The 18,142-nt window shown below is 32.8% G+C and overlaps 1 protein-coding gene across 1 annotated transcript; it reads left to right on the forward strand.

The window, feature by feature from the left end:
- The first annotated feature begins 15,192 nt into the window (after window positions 1–15,192).
- LOC129895643 (membrane-associated kinase regulator 5-like) lies at window positions 15,193–16,728 on the forward strand. The gene is made up of 2 exons (XM_055971374.1): window positions 15,193–16,211; window positions 16,465–16,728. Exons 1-2 carry the CDS (start codon window positions 15,380–15,382, stop codon window positions 16,524–16,526), a joined length of 894 nt encoding a protein of 297 aa, XP_055827349.1. The 5' UTR covers window positions 15,193–15,379; the 3' UTR covers window positions 16,527–16,728.
- Window positions 16,729–18,142: the final 1,414 nt, after the last annotated feature.

Genomic DNA, 18,142 nt, shown 5'->3' on the forward strand with positions numbered 1-18,142 from the left:
ATGGACAAAGCACATCCATTAAGTACTCCAATGATTGTTCGATCACTTGAAGTGGAAAATGATCCATTTCGACCTCCAGAAGAGGGTGAAAAAATTCTTGGTCCTGAAGTACCATATCTCAGTGCTATTGGTGCACTTATGTACCTTGCTAACGCAACTAGGCCTGATATAACATTCTCTGTCAATTTGCTGGCAAGGTATAGTTCATCCCCAACGCGAAGGCATTGGAACGGTATCAAACATATTTTGCGATACCTGAAGGGTACTATTGATATGGGTTTGTTTTATACTAACGAAGGTTGCACAGACCTTATTGGTTATGCATATGCAGGTTATTTATCAGACCCACATAAATCTCGATCTCAAACAGGCTATCTATTTACACACGGAGGAACTGCTATATCATGGCGATCTACAAAACAGTCCATTGTTGCTACTTCTTCAAATCATACTGAAATAATAACAATTCATGAAGCAAGTAGAGAATGTGTATGGTTGAGATCGATGATATAGTTCATCAAAGAAAGATGTGGTCTAGAAAATGATGTTAAAGTACCCACAATTATATTCGAAGACAATGCCGCGTGCATAGCTCAATTGAAGGGTGGCTTCATAAAAAGAGATAGAACAAAACATATTTCACCAAAATTATTCATCACACATGATCTACAGAAGAATGGTGATATTGATGTACAACAAGTTCGTTCAAGTGATAATCTTATAGATTTATTCACAAAGGCATTACCAACATCAACTTTTGAGAAACTAAGATATAAGATTGGAATGCGTCGTCTCCAAAATATCAAATGAAGTTTTCATCAGGGGGAGTAAAATACGCGCTGCACTTTTTTTCCTTTAACCAAGGTTTTGTCCCACTGGGTTTTCCTGGTAAATTTATTGATGAGGCAGCATTCAAGGCGTATTACCATATGTGTGTACTCTTTTTTCTTCACTAGGCTTTTTCCTACTGGGTTTTTCCTATGTAAGGTTTTAACGAGGCACAATATCTATGGAGGCACATTACACGTGGACATCCAAGGGGGAGTGTTATGTATGGATGTATCTATCCAAGTGGAACCCACCCACTTGGATAGTTGGGCAAGTTAGACAACAAATTGACTCTTAGTGATGCCTATATAATATGCACATTCTGTGCAAATGAATTAGAGAATACATACAGAAAAACACGCACAACTCCTCTCTTTTCCTCATTCCCTCATTATCTCTCTTGTTATTATTTTCTCCTTCTTAAATTATTAATCTAGTCTATTTTACAACAAAAACAACTTAGTTAACCCTTTTTTAAAAACTTTGTTATAGTTACTTTTGTTTGGTGACAGCTTGTACGTCAAATATTCATAATGTATGAAAAGCTATAAAAATATCAGATTAGTTAAATTATGCTTCATATCAATAAGGGCATTAATACAAGTCTTGGTTACGTCATTTAACCCTTTGTATAAATTTAGAATCAGAATCTATTTTAGTAAAAAACATGAATGTGGAGAAATTAAGTTTTATTAATGATACCCACTGTTTTAATCATGTGAATTGAATTTAGAAAAAATATTTAAGAGTTTTAACCAATAAATAGTATTTTTTGACATTCATAATTTATAACATTTTTGCTATTTAGTAATATTATTACTATTATCTTATTTTTATTTTTTAAATAACAAGTTTCATACGCTCAAATAGTTTTACGTGACTATTAGTATATATATGCGTGTGTATTTTCTTTATATAAAAAATATTGCTTAACTAAGTTTATTTTATAATTTACTTATTCATATTAATGTATACATGTTACATATCTATTTTAATATGTCTTATATACATGTGCTTAAAAAGTTATTACTTAATTAAGTTTATTATATATTTTAGTTAACTATATTAATTATACACACATATTTACATAGTATATACATAAGTAGTTACTTTATGTACAAAATATTACTACTTAATAAAGTTTATGATTTTATTTATTCAATATATGTATTATGGTTATTAATTAGATAGTAATCTATTTAATTTTCCTTCATTCTATTTCAAGCATAGTCCTTTTTGTCCAATTCATTTCAATTCTAGACTAATTGAATTCAATGTGGTGTAATTTTAAATCTAAACTTTCTATCACAACCGTCCGTTACATTTCGATCGATGGCCATGATTAACTCCTATTATTCTTTCCTATTTTCAACCATACCACCCAAACCCACTTTCCGATTGACAACACTAACCTATCCAATGCCTAACACCTATACACTACTAATATTCCAACACCAACATGTAATACAATTGCCAGCACACCATACACATGACAATATTACACAACCTCGCTCAACAATACATATTCTGCTCATCACAAACAATATTCTATATACTACAATAGCAACATTCCCAAAAGCACACCGACTCCAAATTAAATTTTCTTATTCACTTAAACCCAATTTCATTTTCACTCCAGCAAGCACACAAAAAGACCTCCAACGGGTGCACACCCAACAAACTTACGACGCGTATACACGCATACTCGCAAAAACACACACAGACGTGTGTGTGTCCATGCCGCGCGCACTATCTCATCTTCTTCCTCGAGCACGCCTGACAAACAGTATATTCAAGGGATGACTCCTCTGGTTTTTGAAAAAAAGACATAAGTTTAAAAATAGAGAGTTAGAGAAAAAGAGGGGGAAAAGGAGATAAAAGGAGAAAAAATGAGACAGAAAGACAGAGAGGAGATACACATATAAGAAAGGGAAAAACGAGGATAATCGAGTGTTTTTTTTAGGCATAAATCAGAGGCTAGAAGTCCAGATTCTTTTTTTTTCGCCTTGATTATTGTTGAGTCGTGGTGCGAAAGGTTCGTTTTCATCCAAAGCTCATCGAGTCTCAAGTTCGTTGCTCCCCAAAAGGTAAAATTTTCCTTTGATCTTAACTCGTTTTAGTTGATATATTTTGGTTAGTTGAATAAAGTTTTTTTTCTTCTTTTGCTGTATTTTTTCTAAATTGTTCATCTCTTTATTTTCTTTTCGAGTGTCTATGTTTGTCTTAACTGGTTGGGTTTGCTGTTAATTCAGTAAATCAATGTTTGGTTCAAATGAGTATGTTTCTGTTGTTGTTTCGTTCAAATGGGTATATTTTTGTTGTTAAGGTGTAAAGCTTATCTCTTGGGTATCTGTTGATTTACAACTGCTCCGCTTATTCCCTGTATTGAATCAAAGAAAGCATGATTTAGTTATTTTAAAGTTGTTATACTCTTTGGCACGATTAAGTGTGTGTGTGGCGGCAATTTGATTTCAATATCTAACGATAATATGTTGTTCTTTCTTGTTGGCCATATTCTGGTTCGTTTGATATATATTTTAGCACAAATCCGAGAGAATACGAATATGTTGAAGGCTTGACTGATATTCACTGTTCTTTGAGTAATTAGAGTCTTTTAAGTCTTATCATTTAATATCACTTATATAATAGCTCCTATTCTTGTTAAATTGTTTAAGTATTGGGTATATAGTCTTTATCATGCTTTGAGACTCTTATGCTGGACCAAACCTGTTTTGGATAAATTCAATTTCATTTCTTTAGGTCCTTTCTGTCACGCCCCGAGAGGGTACCCTAGGCGTGGCCGGCACTTAGAAATCATTTCTGGCTTCCAAGAGAACCACTTGGTCTCATTTCTTATTTATTCATCAGTGGAAGACTTAAGAATACTAATGTGGGCTTGTCATAATCAAAGAAAAAATAGATAATTCTTAGAAGAAGTAGTTTCTAAGGAGAACTACTCTAATTACATCATCAAACTCTGTCTATGAAGCCTCTAATACTCTTAGATGGTGCCAATGACATGTCCATGGCTACCTTAAAAGAAACATAATACTCAACAATAATTAAAGGATAAAGAGTTTCTCCGAATACAAGAAGGACTCACCAAATAGCTGAAAAATAATGATCTTCAACGAAACACCTGTTGAGGATCTCTAACACCTGTATCTGCATCATAAAACGATGCAGGTCGAATGACGTCAGTACGTGGAATGTACGAGTATGTAAAATGACAGGAAGGTTAGGATAGATATCAATAAACTCCTCTTAAGAAAACTCACCTCAAAACTCAACATCATCTCAACATCAATATGTAATACATGTTTAAAAATATAACAATAAAAATCATAGTAATAAGCAATGCTTACTCAGTTGAGAGTTTCTCTAACCGACAATAATAACTTATGAGCTAGCGATGATACAACGAAGCGATGTCGTTGCCACATCCATCCAATACCTTACCAGGGTAAATGACATCACCATCTTGGATCCACTCATCAAAGTCCTCTTTTTGGAACTTAAGAGGCATAGCCTCCATCCTACGCTGGCTACGTAGTTCTGGGGTTTGAGTCAATTATAATCTTACCCAACTCGGTGCTCAATACTACTCCCAAAATATGTGCTCATATTAAACTCATCATCTAATCTCATTGGACTTTAATTTAAATCATCAAACTCATCTCATTTCATGTTCATCAATCATTATACTTCCAAAAACATCATTTACATCTCATCAAAACATCTTGCTCAAAATATCATTTGCTCAAATTCATTCAAACTCAACTCTTTTGCTCTTTCAAAACTCAATAAAATACATATATAGTATTAATTCATATAACTTTCTTTTTATCAATAAAAATAATAAAAAGCCAACATCTTTACTCAAAACATGTGTAAAAATATTCATGAACATCAAATCAATTAGGATTCATGGAAAAGTAGTCATGAACAATAATTCTAATAATATGAGAGATAACAATAATAATAATATTAATGTATAAATATATCAAACTCAATAAAAGAAGAATTAATTTATTTAGAGTTCAAGATTTGGATAAAACTCAACTATAACTCAATTGTAATGAATTTAAATATTGGGCGCATGGACGAACTCAATCCAATGCTATGAAAGCCTTACATACCTTAAATTCGAAGGTTTACTCTGAATTGGAACACTCTTGGACCCCTAACCTTTTCTTCTCGCCGGAGAGTTTTGTGTACTATCCGGAGTATAAGAATCATCGGAGTTGTATTTTTATACTACTAAAATTAAAACTATATTTGAGAAAAAATATAGAGAGAGAAGAAATGCTTAAGAAAGCTTGATGAATAAAATGAAGAAATAAGATGGGTATTTATAGATGAGAAAGAGTGACCTAACAATAAATAAAATGATTATAAAGAAAATATGAAACTTTAATGGAATATATTGATGTCATGGATGATGTTAAATGGAGGACAATTTATATCATAAATGATGTCAAATATATCTAGATCTTTCCATGGTAGGTAAGATGAGTTCTTTTTAACAGAATATGCTTTTTCGGAGCTGTGTTTGAATAAGATAAATTCCTTATGAGGATTTGGTGTCTTCATAAGAATTGTAGATATGGAAGTCTAGTTTCATATCGTTAAAGAATCAACCAATTTGGAGCAACCTACAGTGAGATATGAATTTTCTTCTATAAACACTCAATTCCATCACAGCACTATATCTTGCAAAGATTAATTTATTTGATCTACTTATATTCCGAATCTTAAGATACGTTCTTCATGAAAGTTGTAGGTAATGATGTTTTGGTTACTCAGAAATTTGAATCATCTAATTTGGACCAACCTATGAAAAGTTATGCCCAAAATACATAGGCTGTGTTATTTTCATCGAGAATTGAAATACCGACATACAACATTTTAGGGGTTGTTACACTTTCATTGCTTCTTTTATCTTTCCATCTATTTCCAGTTTCTCATAAATTTGAAATATAGTTTGATACATTTTAAGTTCTCTGTTCCTTTTCCCCTTCATGGTAGTCTATTCCATTCTTTTAATTTATCATGGTGTGTTAGCTCAATCCCAAATCTGTTAGGGTAGGAATTGATAGTGGTTTATTTTTATTTCTTAATTTTATTTGGTATCAGATTAAAATTTGATAAAAGATTGATTTAGTGGAGCTGGTTAATGCAGTGATTATCCCCATATCTACATTTTGAAGCTATGCATGTAATAATCCAATAGTAGATATGATTTAATTTAATTTTAATTGATTTATAACTATCGTGGTCTGTTGTCTTTAGATATATTGCCTTCTGAAGAATTATGGATGCCTTTAAGCTTTTAGTGCGTAGATGTTAGGCAGTAATCTGCTAAAAATAAATAAATAAAAAATACTTAAGTGCTATTTATTTAAACCTTGATTAATGTATTAAATTAGCCCTCTCTTACTTCTTTTACTAATTTAGTCTCCCTTTTTGTTTGTTGTGAAACTTGCCTTGAGTCCATGATGGACTTTTACCTCCTGTGCATTCTGATTTTTTTTTGGGCCAAGGAGGCCCAAATCTTTTTACCAACCTCATCAACGGAAGTCGGTGTACAAGGTCCCCGTAGCTAATTTGCAGGTGTCGAAGCAATAAAATGGACTGATGTACAGTCTGTATATCTGATATATAGGAGATACAAGGGGGAAGTGCGAAATATACACGGATACACATCAATGTTATACAAAAGCAAAATGGGCCAAAGGCCCAAAATACAAGTGGCCCAACAGCTTGGTCCAGGCATACAGAAACTAAGTGCCAGACCATATTTTCATGTGTTATTTATTATTTATTTATATTGATTCGGGTTGTAATAATTTATTTACTTATGTTATTTATGCTTGCTTAGATATTAATTTTAATTTTTTTTTAACTTAATTAGATTCCCCTAAAGATAAACCAATTCATGTTAATTTACTCTTTAAATGATTTTCTATCTTTACTTAGTCATTTGATAAAATTTTAATTTTTTTATATATATATATATACATGTATATTATTTTCAATGTTTAAGTTTGATCATATTTCTAAAAAATAATTTTAAAGTCTTCGTTTCCTTTTAAATTAATATTTTTAAAAGTTAGTCAAATAATTTTTCAAATCGGTGGATAACCGAGCGTTAGCGGCCACTTTGAATGCTTAACATCTTCTCAAAGTGGAAATAAGAACCTCGTATCTTTTTCTCTGAATTTTTAAGATTTAAATCTGTTGGGGTCTTTTAAATTAAGTTTTCTTAATTTCTTTAAAAAATTAAATAGCGACTCTTCTTTTCTAAAAGTTCATTTTTTCTCTAAAAAGTTGAAATTAATTTTAAACTGCCTCTTTCCAACATAACAACAATCTCTATGAATCCTCTGATTCGCCTTTTCGAATATAAATTTAAGGACTTTTGAGTTTGATCTTGAATTTGGTGGATTTGATGAATTTGTTCTTGATTCGTACTTGGATTTAAGGGCCTTCGAGCTTGATCTTGAATCTTGATGGACTTAATCCTGAATTATACTTCAATTCAAGGGCTTTTTAAGCTTGTTCTTGAATTTGGTGGTCTTGATCTTGAGTTGTTCTTGAATTTGAAGGCTTGAGTGCTTGAATTCTTGAATTTGTAGCTTGTAGAGAAATTTGTGTTGTTTGATCCACAAGCTCTCTTTGGCTTCTTGTTAGAATTTTGTTGTTTTCTGAATTATGAGGGCCTCTATCTATAGTTGTAAAATGAGGAATTATGACGAGAACAAGCTTTCCTTTGACCAATCAGATTTAAGTGACATAGTGGAGGAGTAGTGATGAAGACAGGTTTTCTTCGGCCAATCAAATTTAAGTGACATGACTATATTTGATTGCCCAGATCACTTCACTTGTACACATGGTACATTTTTAGTGGCCTTTAATTGGGATATGCATGTCATGTCATTTTAACACATAGTATGATCCTATTGGCTTCTTCATTTGATTTGATAAGTCACGTCATTTGACATGTAGAACTAAACTGGACCTTTTAGGATGAGATTACATTGGCTTAGCAAAGTGAGCTCATCATTTGTAACAAAATGGATTAGTCCATAAAATTGAATTTTATAATTAATTCAATTATACTAATTCACAATATTTATTTTGAACTGATAGATCTTGAATTTAATATAAATTGAATAATTATAAATTATAAATTTTAAATGATTACGTATGCTATTATTGTTGTGGAACTAATTGGCAGGAGGTTCGGTTTTGTTTCTCACAGTGACGGTCTCCAAGTGTGGACAATATTCACGGCTTATACTGATATATATCATCTACTTTCACTAACGGCTCAAAATATGAATAAGTAAACACAAAAGAAAACATTTAAAGAGGGTTCAACATCCACTACATATACGTAAATTTTCTCTAAAAAACAAATTTCTTAAAAGTTGAAGAAAATGACTTTCCTAATGAAAATAAGAAAAACAAATTTTAAAACTGACATTCCAAATTTATTATCTTCTCTCTATCCATCCACCACCCCTAAAGCCCCACCCTTTGACCATTCTACCCAGTGACGGTCGGAGCAACCTTATACTAAGGGGTGTCAAATGACAGTACTCTTTTGTCGGAAAATTATTTTTAGGTAGGTTATCTTTTTAGTTTTATGCCTGTATATATGTTATATGTTGATTTCCTTTATTTTATGTGTGTCTACTTTTTTATATTTTGATAATTTTTAGTAAACTTTCTAGCTCCGCCACTGAATCTCCCTCCCCCGCCCCCCAAACAAACTACCAATCCCCATGCTATAGTCATATATAAATATTCTAGGAATAATATTATTTTGCTTAATTTACAAACACTAAAAACAGAGTAAAAAATCCAATTTTTCCAATAAAACATTTACATGGAAAATATTTTCTAATTGGGTAAATTTCACGTATAATTACATAATTATGATTTTCCCACTAAAGTCATGACATAACTATATTTCTAATAGTAAAATCTCAAAAAATTTACCTTACTAGCACCAAAATCGGCGAAAAATCCATTGATGGGTAAATTTCTTACTCTTTTTTTTTTAATTTAATAAATGCGAACTCAATTAAAAGAGTATTTGACCTTATTTGACCTGACCCAACCCAAACTTATATGCAGAAATTAAACTACTAGTCCATGTGATTCATATTAAGAAGAATTTTGATTAAATTAGGCATATATAATTAAATTAAATTGTTGTGGTGATTAATGAAAATAAATTTTTCTTGCTAATGAGAGTCATAATTAATGGAGTAAGCTAAGTTAAGAGCCTCTCTTTAGGAAGTGAATTTAGGCTATTGCGTAATCGTAGACGACATCCTAATTCATTTGCTTTAAGAACATGCATGCTTGATTAGGAGGTTTGGTAGCTAACAGATCAAGCTGACAAGGAAACAAGAAGCTTCAGAATTTTCCTTGTCCAGTTTAATTTTTTAATTAATCTTGAAAATGAGAAGGTTAATTGGAAGTGATATTTTTTGGTTCATTGTTGAATTTTATTAAGATAAGCTTATCGATTTAGAACAACAGTGGAGGGTACCAAATTGCCTCTATTAGGGCTATAATTGCTAAATGTTGGTTTATTAGCATTTTAATATTAGTTAAATATTGTTAAAGTGCATATACCAATTTACTCACTTTAGTGCATTACTGGCATTATAGCTAGTGTCCGTTGGATTTGGCTTAATTGCCATTCTTCATTTGTGACTAAGGTTCCAGAGAACGTTATGGAGTTCTTGGCAGCTTCTTCTTTGCACGTTGGTGGCATTAGTTGCCCGCATTACTTCACTCTTTATTCCTCAATTATATATTGTAACTTATGTAACCTCTAGGTCATTTATCTTCTCTATTTATTTTATCATTATTTTCCTATTCATTATTTATTTATCTTTACTATTTTTGCTTAAATATGCTTTGCTAGGGAGGAGGTTTTCTGATTTTTGTTTTTGGCTTTGTACTTCACACAGCTACATCCCCGGCTTGGTATTTTCAGTGGTTTCATAAGGTTGTAAAGCTAGTTAGGCCCAAGTGCCATATCTTTACATGATATCAGAGTTAGGTCCATTTCTGTTTGGACTTTCGGTCCACGCTCTAGTTAGCATGGGCGTAAAGGAGGTGTACGTTAGAGTGGGTTGAAAGTCCCACATTTGTTGGGGAATGGATTGGTGGTCTTCTTATATGGACTTGGACAATCCTCCCCTCTCGAGCAAGCTTTTGGGGTTGAGTTATACCCAGGTGCCATATCAAATCCTAAATAAATTGCAACATCGATACAACGAGATAATATAGATCATAAGGAGTACTATAGAGATGCAAAGAATTCTGAAAATGTGTTGATCACTGCATTTTTTGTAGCCAAGTATGACTCATGTATAGTGTTTACTCCTATCTTAAAAGGTTTATTTCTCTAGTTTCAGAAAATCATTAGTAAAAGAGCCAGCTACATAGGATAAAAGTGCACCTAGTTTCAGAAAATCATTAGTTGGCATGCTCGATTGTTTATCTTCATCAGCTCCAATTCATGCTTGATATATCCATATAGCGGAGGCTCACTCCGGAATGAAACAAATCCCTTATGCTTGATCTTCCCAGCCTCAACTGCAGCACGAGCAGAGTCATGAGATTGAAATTCCAATGTACCAGAACAACTTCCAAAATCAGATTTTTTTTAATTTGTAGGCTATCAAGTTTGACGGGTCCAAATTTCTTTAGTGCCTGAATCAATTCCAAAGCTTTTAACCTTTTCGACAGGACCCTAACACAGACAGCTTTTTCCTTAGGACCAACGACAATGTTTGGTCCAGTACGAGGACGTGATCAATTGGTGCAGTCTTGACAACCTTTTGGGCTAATATTGAACTAGGAGAAGTGATTGTCTTCTTAGCCAACATAGTTGCATAAGAAAACTTTGGTGCTTCTGGCCGAGTAATAACAACTGATTTCTCCTCTTAGAATTTGATAAGAGGGAAGATTTGATCATACCAAGTCAGGAAAATCATCCATACTATTATTCTCAGACTTATCAAAATCTTCACATTATTTATGTTGAAGAATGACAAAAAGTCCCACATTGATGGTTAATGATATGAGTGGACTCCTTATAAGGCTTGGACAATTCTCCTGCCTTTAAACTAGTTTTTTGGATGTGAGTTAGGTCTAACATCTAATTTTATAGTTCGATCAATAGAGGGAAGATTTGATGTCAATGTAGGAAAATCATTGTTACAGTAGTGCCAAGTTAGTAACTCCCAGGCAAGGTTGTCATCATCAACAGATGTTGCTGCAATCTTAAGTGATCATTTGGTGAGTTCTAATATTGAAAATTTGACTTCTCTTACACCTATTAACATTAACAAACAACTATAATGGGGTGGTAGTAGTACTTTGTCCCCAAATAAATTTTCTAACTTAGATGATGAGGACATCTTTGACGAAGGTGAGGAAGAGGATATGCTGGACAATTGTTTTGCAAATACAACTAGGAATGCAGATATTTCTCCAAGGCAACAACGCAACAACAAAAAGAAGCATGGAAGAAAGCATAATTGGGATGGTAAGGTGACTGAAGGGTTTGTTCCAAGGCATCTAGCGATCCGGCTGGCGAAGCAGAATCATATGATAGTATCAACAACTTCAACAAGATCCAACAAATCCAAAGAATGATGAACTATCAAGTGTTATTAGACAGATTTGAAGAAGAAGACAAGAGAAACATACTTCAGGTTCCTTTTAGAAGGCCAATTTATCTTTTTTAGTTCATACTTTTGTAAAAGGAAGTTTGAGGTTGATACCTCAACTTTCTTTTTGGCTTTTATAATTTTTCATTACATAAGAATCCTAACTTGTAATATCATTATAGAGTGTATTATAAACTTTGTGATGATCATAAAATATTTAGTTCTCTAGCTGCTATTTTCTTCATGGTTGTTAATTAGTAGAGGTTAGGTACCTCATTAGGATTGGTAAGGTAAGGCTTAGCCCCACTTGCTTGTACTTATTCCTAGAGGATTTTTTATGTTTATTATTAATAAAAATCCACTGGACAGTGTACAAAATTTGCCTTAAAAAAAGATATAGCTAGAAATTGTCGATGGAGGAAAGACATATAATAGGAGAAAGAACACAATTAGCCATATGCATTGTATTATATAGTCATATATATTGAAATATATCCATTATAATGTATTTTTATACTATTTATGCATATTAAATCTAAATTATACGTGCTTATATATCTCATATGCATTGTATTATACTGTGTATACACAATGTGTAGATGTTGTATAACGCGTATAAACACTAAATAACGTACAAATAATAAGTTGGTAAACTTTCACTAGTCCCAAGTGAATAGAAGACAATTTATTTTTAACAAAATACATAGATAACTCTTTAAAGTTGAGACCAACTGTCAAATAGACATCTTAACTAGCCTAATGACCACGTAGACACCTCTCGTTACCATTAGTTAAAGTCATGGCAGATTTCAAAATCCCAGAGGAAATTAGATATGAGCATCCTTTTTGCTAACAATATTACTGATTGCAATTGGAGAATCTTGATTTACTTTCATGTGAGACTAGGCATTTTTTTTATAGGGGATGGGGAAAGTTTTGATAATGAACTGAATGTTGATAAACATTTTATTTGTTGTGTCTTTATTGATGCTATTGGGTTGTTTGGTCGCTGGTCAAAATTATGCAAGCATTAATAATACATGTATTAGTTATGCGAGTTTCTAAATTACAAACGAAAAGTCATATTAATTTTATATATGAATAACTTGTTTCCTAAGTAACTACCAAATGATGTATAACTTATGCAATAATACATGAATAAATTGTCTTTACTAGCTACCAAACGAGGTCTTACTGTATTAATTACACATATTGACATGGACGACCTTAACATATGTAGTCTTGTGCTATTTGCAGTGATAGTGGGAAGAAATAAGAAGCTTCAACCTTTCTCTGTTGTAGTTGGATTGATTGAACACAAATATCAATACCATGCCCAGTTTAATTTGCTAACAATGTGAATTGTGAAAAGAATATACTTGAATGTTGGAAGTGCTATATTTTTTTGATTTATTTTTTAATACTGATACCTGCTTTATTGGAGCTCAATTCCTTTTACATGTGGTTTTAGGCAAGAGGTATTGTTTAGCATTGATCTGGTGAATATATATGAACTGCAAATTTAGGCTAAATACCTAGATTACCTCTTAAATTTTACACAATTTGTAAGTTAGACAGTTTGACTTAACAAGTGACCAGATAGACAACTTAACTTAATGTCAATTTTGACTATCTGACGTTACGGTGTCAAACACTACCATATGCTCATCAAAAAAATTCACGTAGCTGGTGTGACATATACAAGTGTTCATGAGACATACTCTTGCCAAGTAAAGAACTTAAGATGCCTATCTGATTCCTTGCTAAGTCAAAATATCTAACTTACAAATCGTGCAAAGTTTAAGAGGTTATCTAGGTATTTAACCATTAATATATATCATTGATAAAAGGTTCTATATTCTTTTGAAAAATGTTTTTCTTCTTTAATTTAGTTGAGGTTGTGCATGTAAGTCCAAAAATTATGATAAAAGTATTTCACTCATTAATTAATATATTTACTTAATTCCATCTTCAATTCTGAATTCCTCCTTTTATAGTTTTTTCTTGTTTATGGAGATTTTAAATTTCAAGTTATTTACAAGACAAAAAAGTCATTTCAGAGATGAGAAATGACTTTTTGTCTTGTTTGAATGAATATCCATTTATCAAAAACAGGTTCTTTCGTGGCTCATTAATATATGACTTAAATAAATTTAAGTCTTTTGAATATGAGTTTGTTCTACACCACAAATTATATTTAGCCGCTATTGACTGTTCAAGAAATAATAACAGTACAGGCCTAAGTGGATAATTTAACTCGTGAAAATAGAACTAAAGCTTATTGATCATCACTAATGAGCTGATCAATGATAATAGAAACTTAATGTTGATGCTGTTACACATACAACGTAGAAGACATGGAACTCAAAATATGGAGTCTTGTGCTATTTGCAGTGATAGTGTGGCTCTATAGCATTATTTTTCTGTTTTTGCTAGTTGTCACTAGCCTACAAAATTACAATGATCATGTATTGGACTAGGGTTCACAAACACAAAAACTAGTACTAGCTGTATATATATAGTTTAATTTAGACCTTAGAGCTTTGATGATCTCTCAAGGTCAAAATTGAAATAATTTAGTACTCCTAGTAAAGTTGTATCATTTTGTCTAAAGAAAGTAAAATTTGCAAAGCTTACCCTTTCCTTCTTTATATATAGCTCACTTTATTTCTTTTATCACTTTTGTAAATACATTTTTTATGTAACCAATTTTTCTTTAATTTGCTTTTGACAGTCTTTTACTAAAGGAAATATAGAAAGAAGAATGGAATAATTAAGGTCGTTTGAAAGAAGCAAGTCAAACCTTTAATGGCAAAGAGCCTAACTGACTGAGTCCTTCAAAAGGATAGAAAGTGAGGTCATGATATTAACACTGTAAAGCAGACTGAAAAGAAAAGGAAAAAAAAAGGCATAGTTACTGTGAAAAACAGAGACATTACTTGCGTTTTACAGAGTCTTTTCTTTTTGTATGTGTTATGCTTTTCTTTTTGGAAGTTTCTCGTCACCATCCTCACCTTACTCTGCCCCAAAATTTGTTCAATCACCTTTAACTCGGAATGCTATTCCTCTTTTCCTGTCCTTTCTCTTTGTCTCTTCCTGCTGTACGTACACTCATTTTTCAGCTTTGCAAAGGTTTTTTTTTTTAAAAAAAAGAGCTTCGCTTTTCTCTTTTTTCTTGATAGTGTCACCATCGGCCCGTTTTGGGGCAAGCAATTACTCATCTAACTCAATTTGAAAAGAAAACGAAGGATTGCTCAAAATAATATAATGAGACCAATAAACTTGAAATCTACTGATGTGGAATATCAAAATAATATAGTGAGTTTTGCTCTTGATATCATGATAAAATATTAAATTTTGAACCCACTGATGGTGTTCCAAATTTCAATACATCTGGTTTTACCAAACTGATCTAACATGTGCGTTCCCATTTGGTGTTTGACCCCTACTTTGATTTGAATTAATATAAAAGAATATAAATTCACGTTGAAATCTTTTTATTTTAGGAGTATAGGCTTGCTTGTCTATCAAAGATAATTATAGTACTAGAGTCTAAAACTTGTAATTAAGAACAAAAAGAGACTTACCACTGCACGGTAACATTTGGTTATCACACGTCGATGACACAACGTCCTCTGTATATAAAGCGACGAAACCAACAAAGTCATTGTAATATTCCACAGTTTTCTCTTTCTCTCTCTTAAAAAACTAGAGAAGTTCACATCAACTCTTTGCTCTCATGAAGGTGACATTCTCACAATATTAAGCATACATTTCCACCTTGCTTTTCTTGGCTTCTGCATTCAAAGCCATCGTAAATCATATAATCCTACATTGTTTCTGATATCATGAAAACTTTTAAGTTGCTCAAATGCTGGCCCAATGCCGACCCCAATACGTCCACCGTTGATGATACTGATACTGATGCTGTCCCTTATTTTGATTCTGTTAAGAATCTCATCTATGGAATCGATTACATAAATAACCCTGATGAAGATTCGTTCTTCGATTTGGTGTTCACAGGGCCTGATGGACGCCCTAGAGTAGTCTGTAACTCCAAATCCGTGAAGCAGGGGAAGAGCGGTGAATTTGATTCTCCAATTGACTCACACTCCAAGTCTCATTCTCCGGTCACCGTGTTCGGGTCGGGTATCAAGTTTCGTGTCTTCTTTTTTGGATTCAGGAAATTAAATCCGGATAAAGCGGGAATTAATGATCCTTCTACTGTAAATCCGAAGCAGCGAAACACGACAAGTTTGCCCAGAGGCAACAGTTTAAGAAGCAAACTCGAGAAAGAGAGAGAGGACGAATTTTCAGTTGACGACTCGTCGTCGTCCAAGCAATTTGCAAGAGCTGCTGAACTAGCCAAGTTTTTGAAATTGGTCAAGTGTAGAAACACCACAGACAAAATTAAACCATCAGATCAGGTTTCAACGCCGTTCGTGCAATCGATTAGCTCATCGAGAAAGCAATTGGAAGAAAAACAGGGGAACCGAGTTGCTGCATTTAGAGCTGTATGTAAGAACGTAATGAAGAGCCGATCCACGGCTTCATCCTTCGCCGGAGTTTCATCGTCGCTGCCGCCGATGAATCGCAGAGATGATTCATTACTGGAGCAACATGACGGAATCCAAAGTGCTATTCTTCACTGCAAGAGATCGTATAGCACTGCATCAAAAGGTACCTGCTTTTTTCTTCTTATATTAGCATAACTTTAGACATTAATATAAAGATTGGTTCACGTTTTTCTTTCCACATAACTAATACATTATATAACTTACGTAAATATCTAGTACGTATGTGTTATTTTACGAAAGATAAAGTTGGAATGACGAAATTTTGCATTAATAATATATCTGTATAATTCTAATCATCAATCAAACGACCCCTTTTTAAGTCTTTAATTATTCTTAATTATGCCTTTGACCTGCAGACTGTTCGATGTTATTACCAAGAGCGTCTTATTATGGAGAAGAGAGCAGATGGAGCATTTGAATAATCAACAGTTAGAGGCTTGTTCTATTTCCTCTTTGTACACTGTAAACTAAAATGTGAGGAATAGTAGTAGTAGGAGTTTTAGCTAGCAGACAAAATTTAGAACAGAGTTTGTTTGTGTACTGTGACTGTAAATCTTCAAATTTGCCTGTTAATTCTCTCAACATTCTTTCTTGCCTAGTGCATGTTTTGAATTTGGTCATTCTCCTTTGCTATTCCATTTCCAAATAAGCTATAGAGCAGACAGCTTCGTGGGGGTCATAATACCTCCTTGATCAATTTCAAAATAGTATAAATACAACCTTCCCTTAAATTACGTAAAATGAATAAAAATGTCTTTAATTGATAATTTGGTCCAAACAAGCTCTTTGTCTTTCCTCTTTGAGCTTATTTCTTGATACATAATATGTCCGTATAGAAATTTACAACATCATTTCTCAAGAGATCTAGATTCTTTGTAAAAATATAAAATTCAATCACTTAACAAAGTTATGAGCAACGGAATTAAAAGTCCTAGGGATATATATAAACAAAATAGGCTTGATCCAAAAACAAAAGACTGTTAAATATCTTCATAAATTACAGTCACATTACAATTAACTTTCACATTTTCCTTCAGTATTTTTACTATACATTTCGCATCAAAGAAGACATATATTTCCTTCGTGTAATTGTGAATCACCTATTTTTATAGTTTCTTTAATGATAAGCACTTCAACAATCATAACCTTCCTAATAAATTAAATTCGGGATCCATAGGCATGAAGGCCGAAGCAAAGTGATATCTTTTTTTTTTCATTCGATGTCTGGAGTCCGTGGAACTCTGACTAAATTCCGATAGCGCACTGGAGTGTTGTATTTGTTTGAATAAAGAAGAAAACAAATGTCAAATATGTGGGCATTTGGTTGATGGAAGTCAAGAAAGAAGACTAATGGTTTTCACACATTTTGTCAAATATGATGGCATAAATGTGTTCATAAACACCAACCATACCTCTAAATTGCCTATAACTAGGCATCTCCACCATGAACACAATATCACCAAAAATTCAATTACTTGTATACTAGAGAAGAGTTTAGAGATAATTCTCTTGAAGATCTCCTTGAGAATAATATTTTAGGAATTGGGGTGTGAGAGAGAAATATTGTGTATTATATGGTTGTAATAATTTTCCGTATAGTGAATATTTTTCTGAATGGTCAGTGGTTTTTCCCTCATTGGATTTCCACGTTAAATCTTGTGTTGTTATTCTTTTTAAATTTCTCTGTTATTATTTTCTGCTTAAAGGTGGTCCGGGAGGGACGAAAATTAGTCAGTGCCTTTTTCTCAACTTGGAGGGTCCATTCGATGGCGTCGCTCCCAACATTATATTTTTCATACTCAGAGCTTGAACCCGAGACCTCTAGTTAAAGGTGAAGCAATTCCAACACTTCACCACAACTGATGTTGGTGAAGCAAATGATATCAATAGCGATCAAACCAAAGTTTGTCTTCTTTGTTTCAACCAGAGCTAGCAAAAGGGGTGTATATGGTTATTCATCCAATCCAACTTATATTAATCAATTCAATGGGTTGGATACCTGATGTTTTATGGATAAATATGAGTCAATCCACA

This window comes from Solanum dulcamara, chromosome 7 (genome assembly GCF_947179165.1).
Source record: "Solanum dulcamara chromosome 7, daSolDulc1.2, whole genome shotgun sequence".
Lineage (NCBI taxonomy): Eukaryota > Viridiplantae > Streptophyta > Magnoliopsida > Solanales > Solanaceae > Solanum > Solanum dulcamara.

What these genes read in the sequence shown, in the direction of transcription:
- LOC129895643 (XM_055971374.1), top strand. Translation starts at nt 15,380, where the DNA reads ATGAAAACTTTTAAGTTGCTCAAATGCTGGCCCAATGCCGACCCCAAT. An exon ending in GTATAGCACTGCATCAAAAG is followed by an intron (nt 16,212 to 16,464) that starts GTACCTGCTTTT and finishes TTTGACCTGCAG; the next exon opens with ACTGTTCGATGTTATTACCA.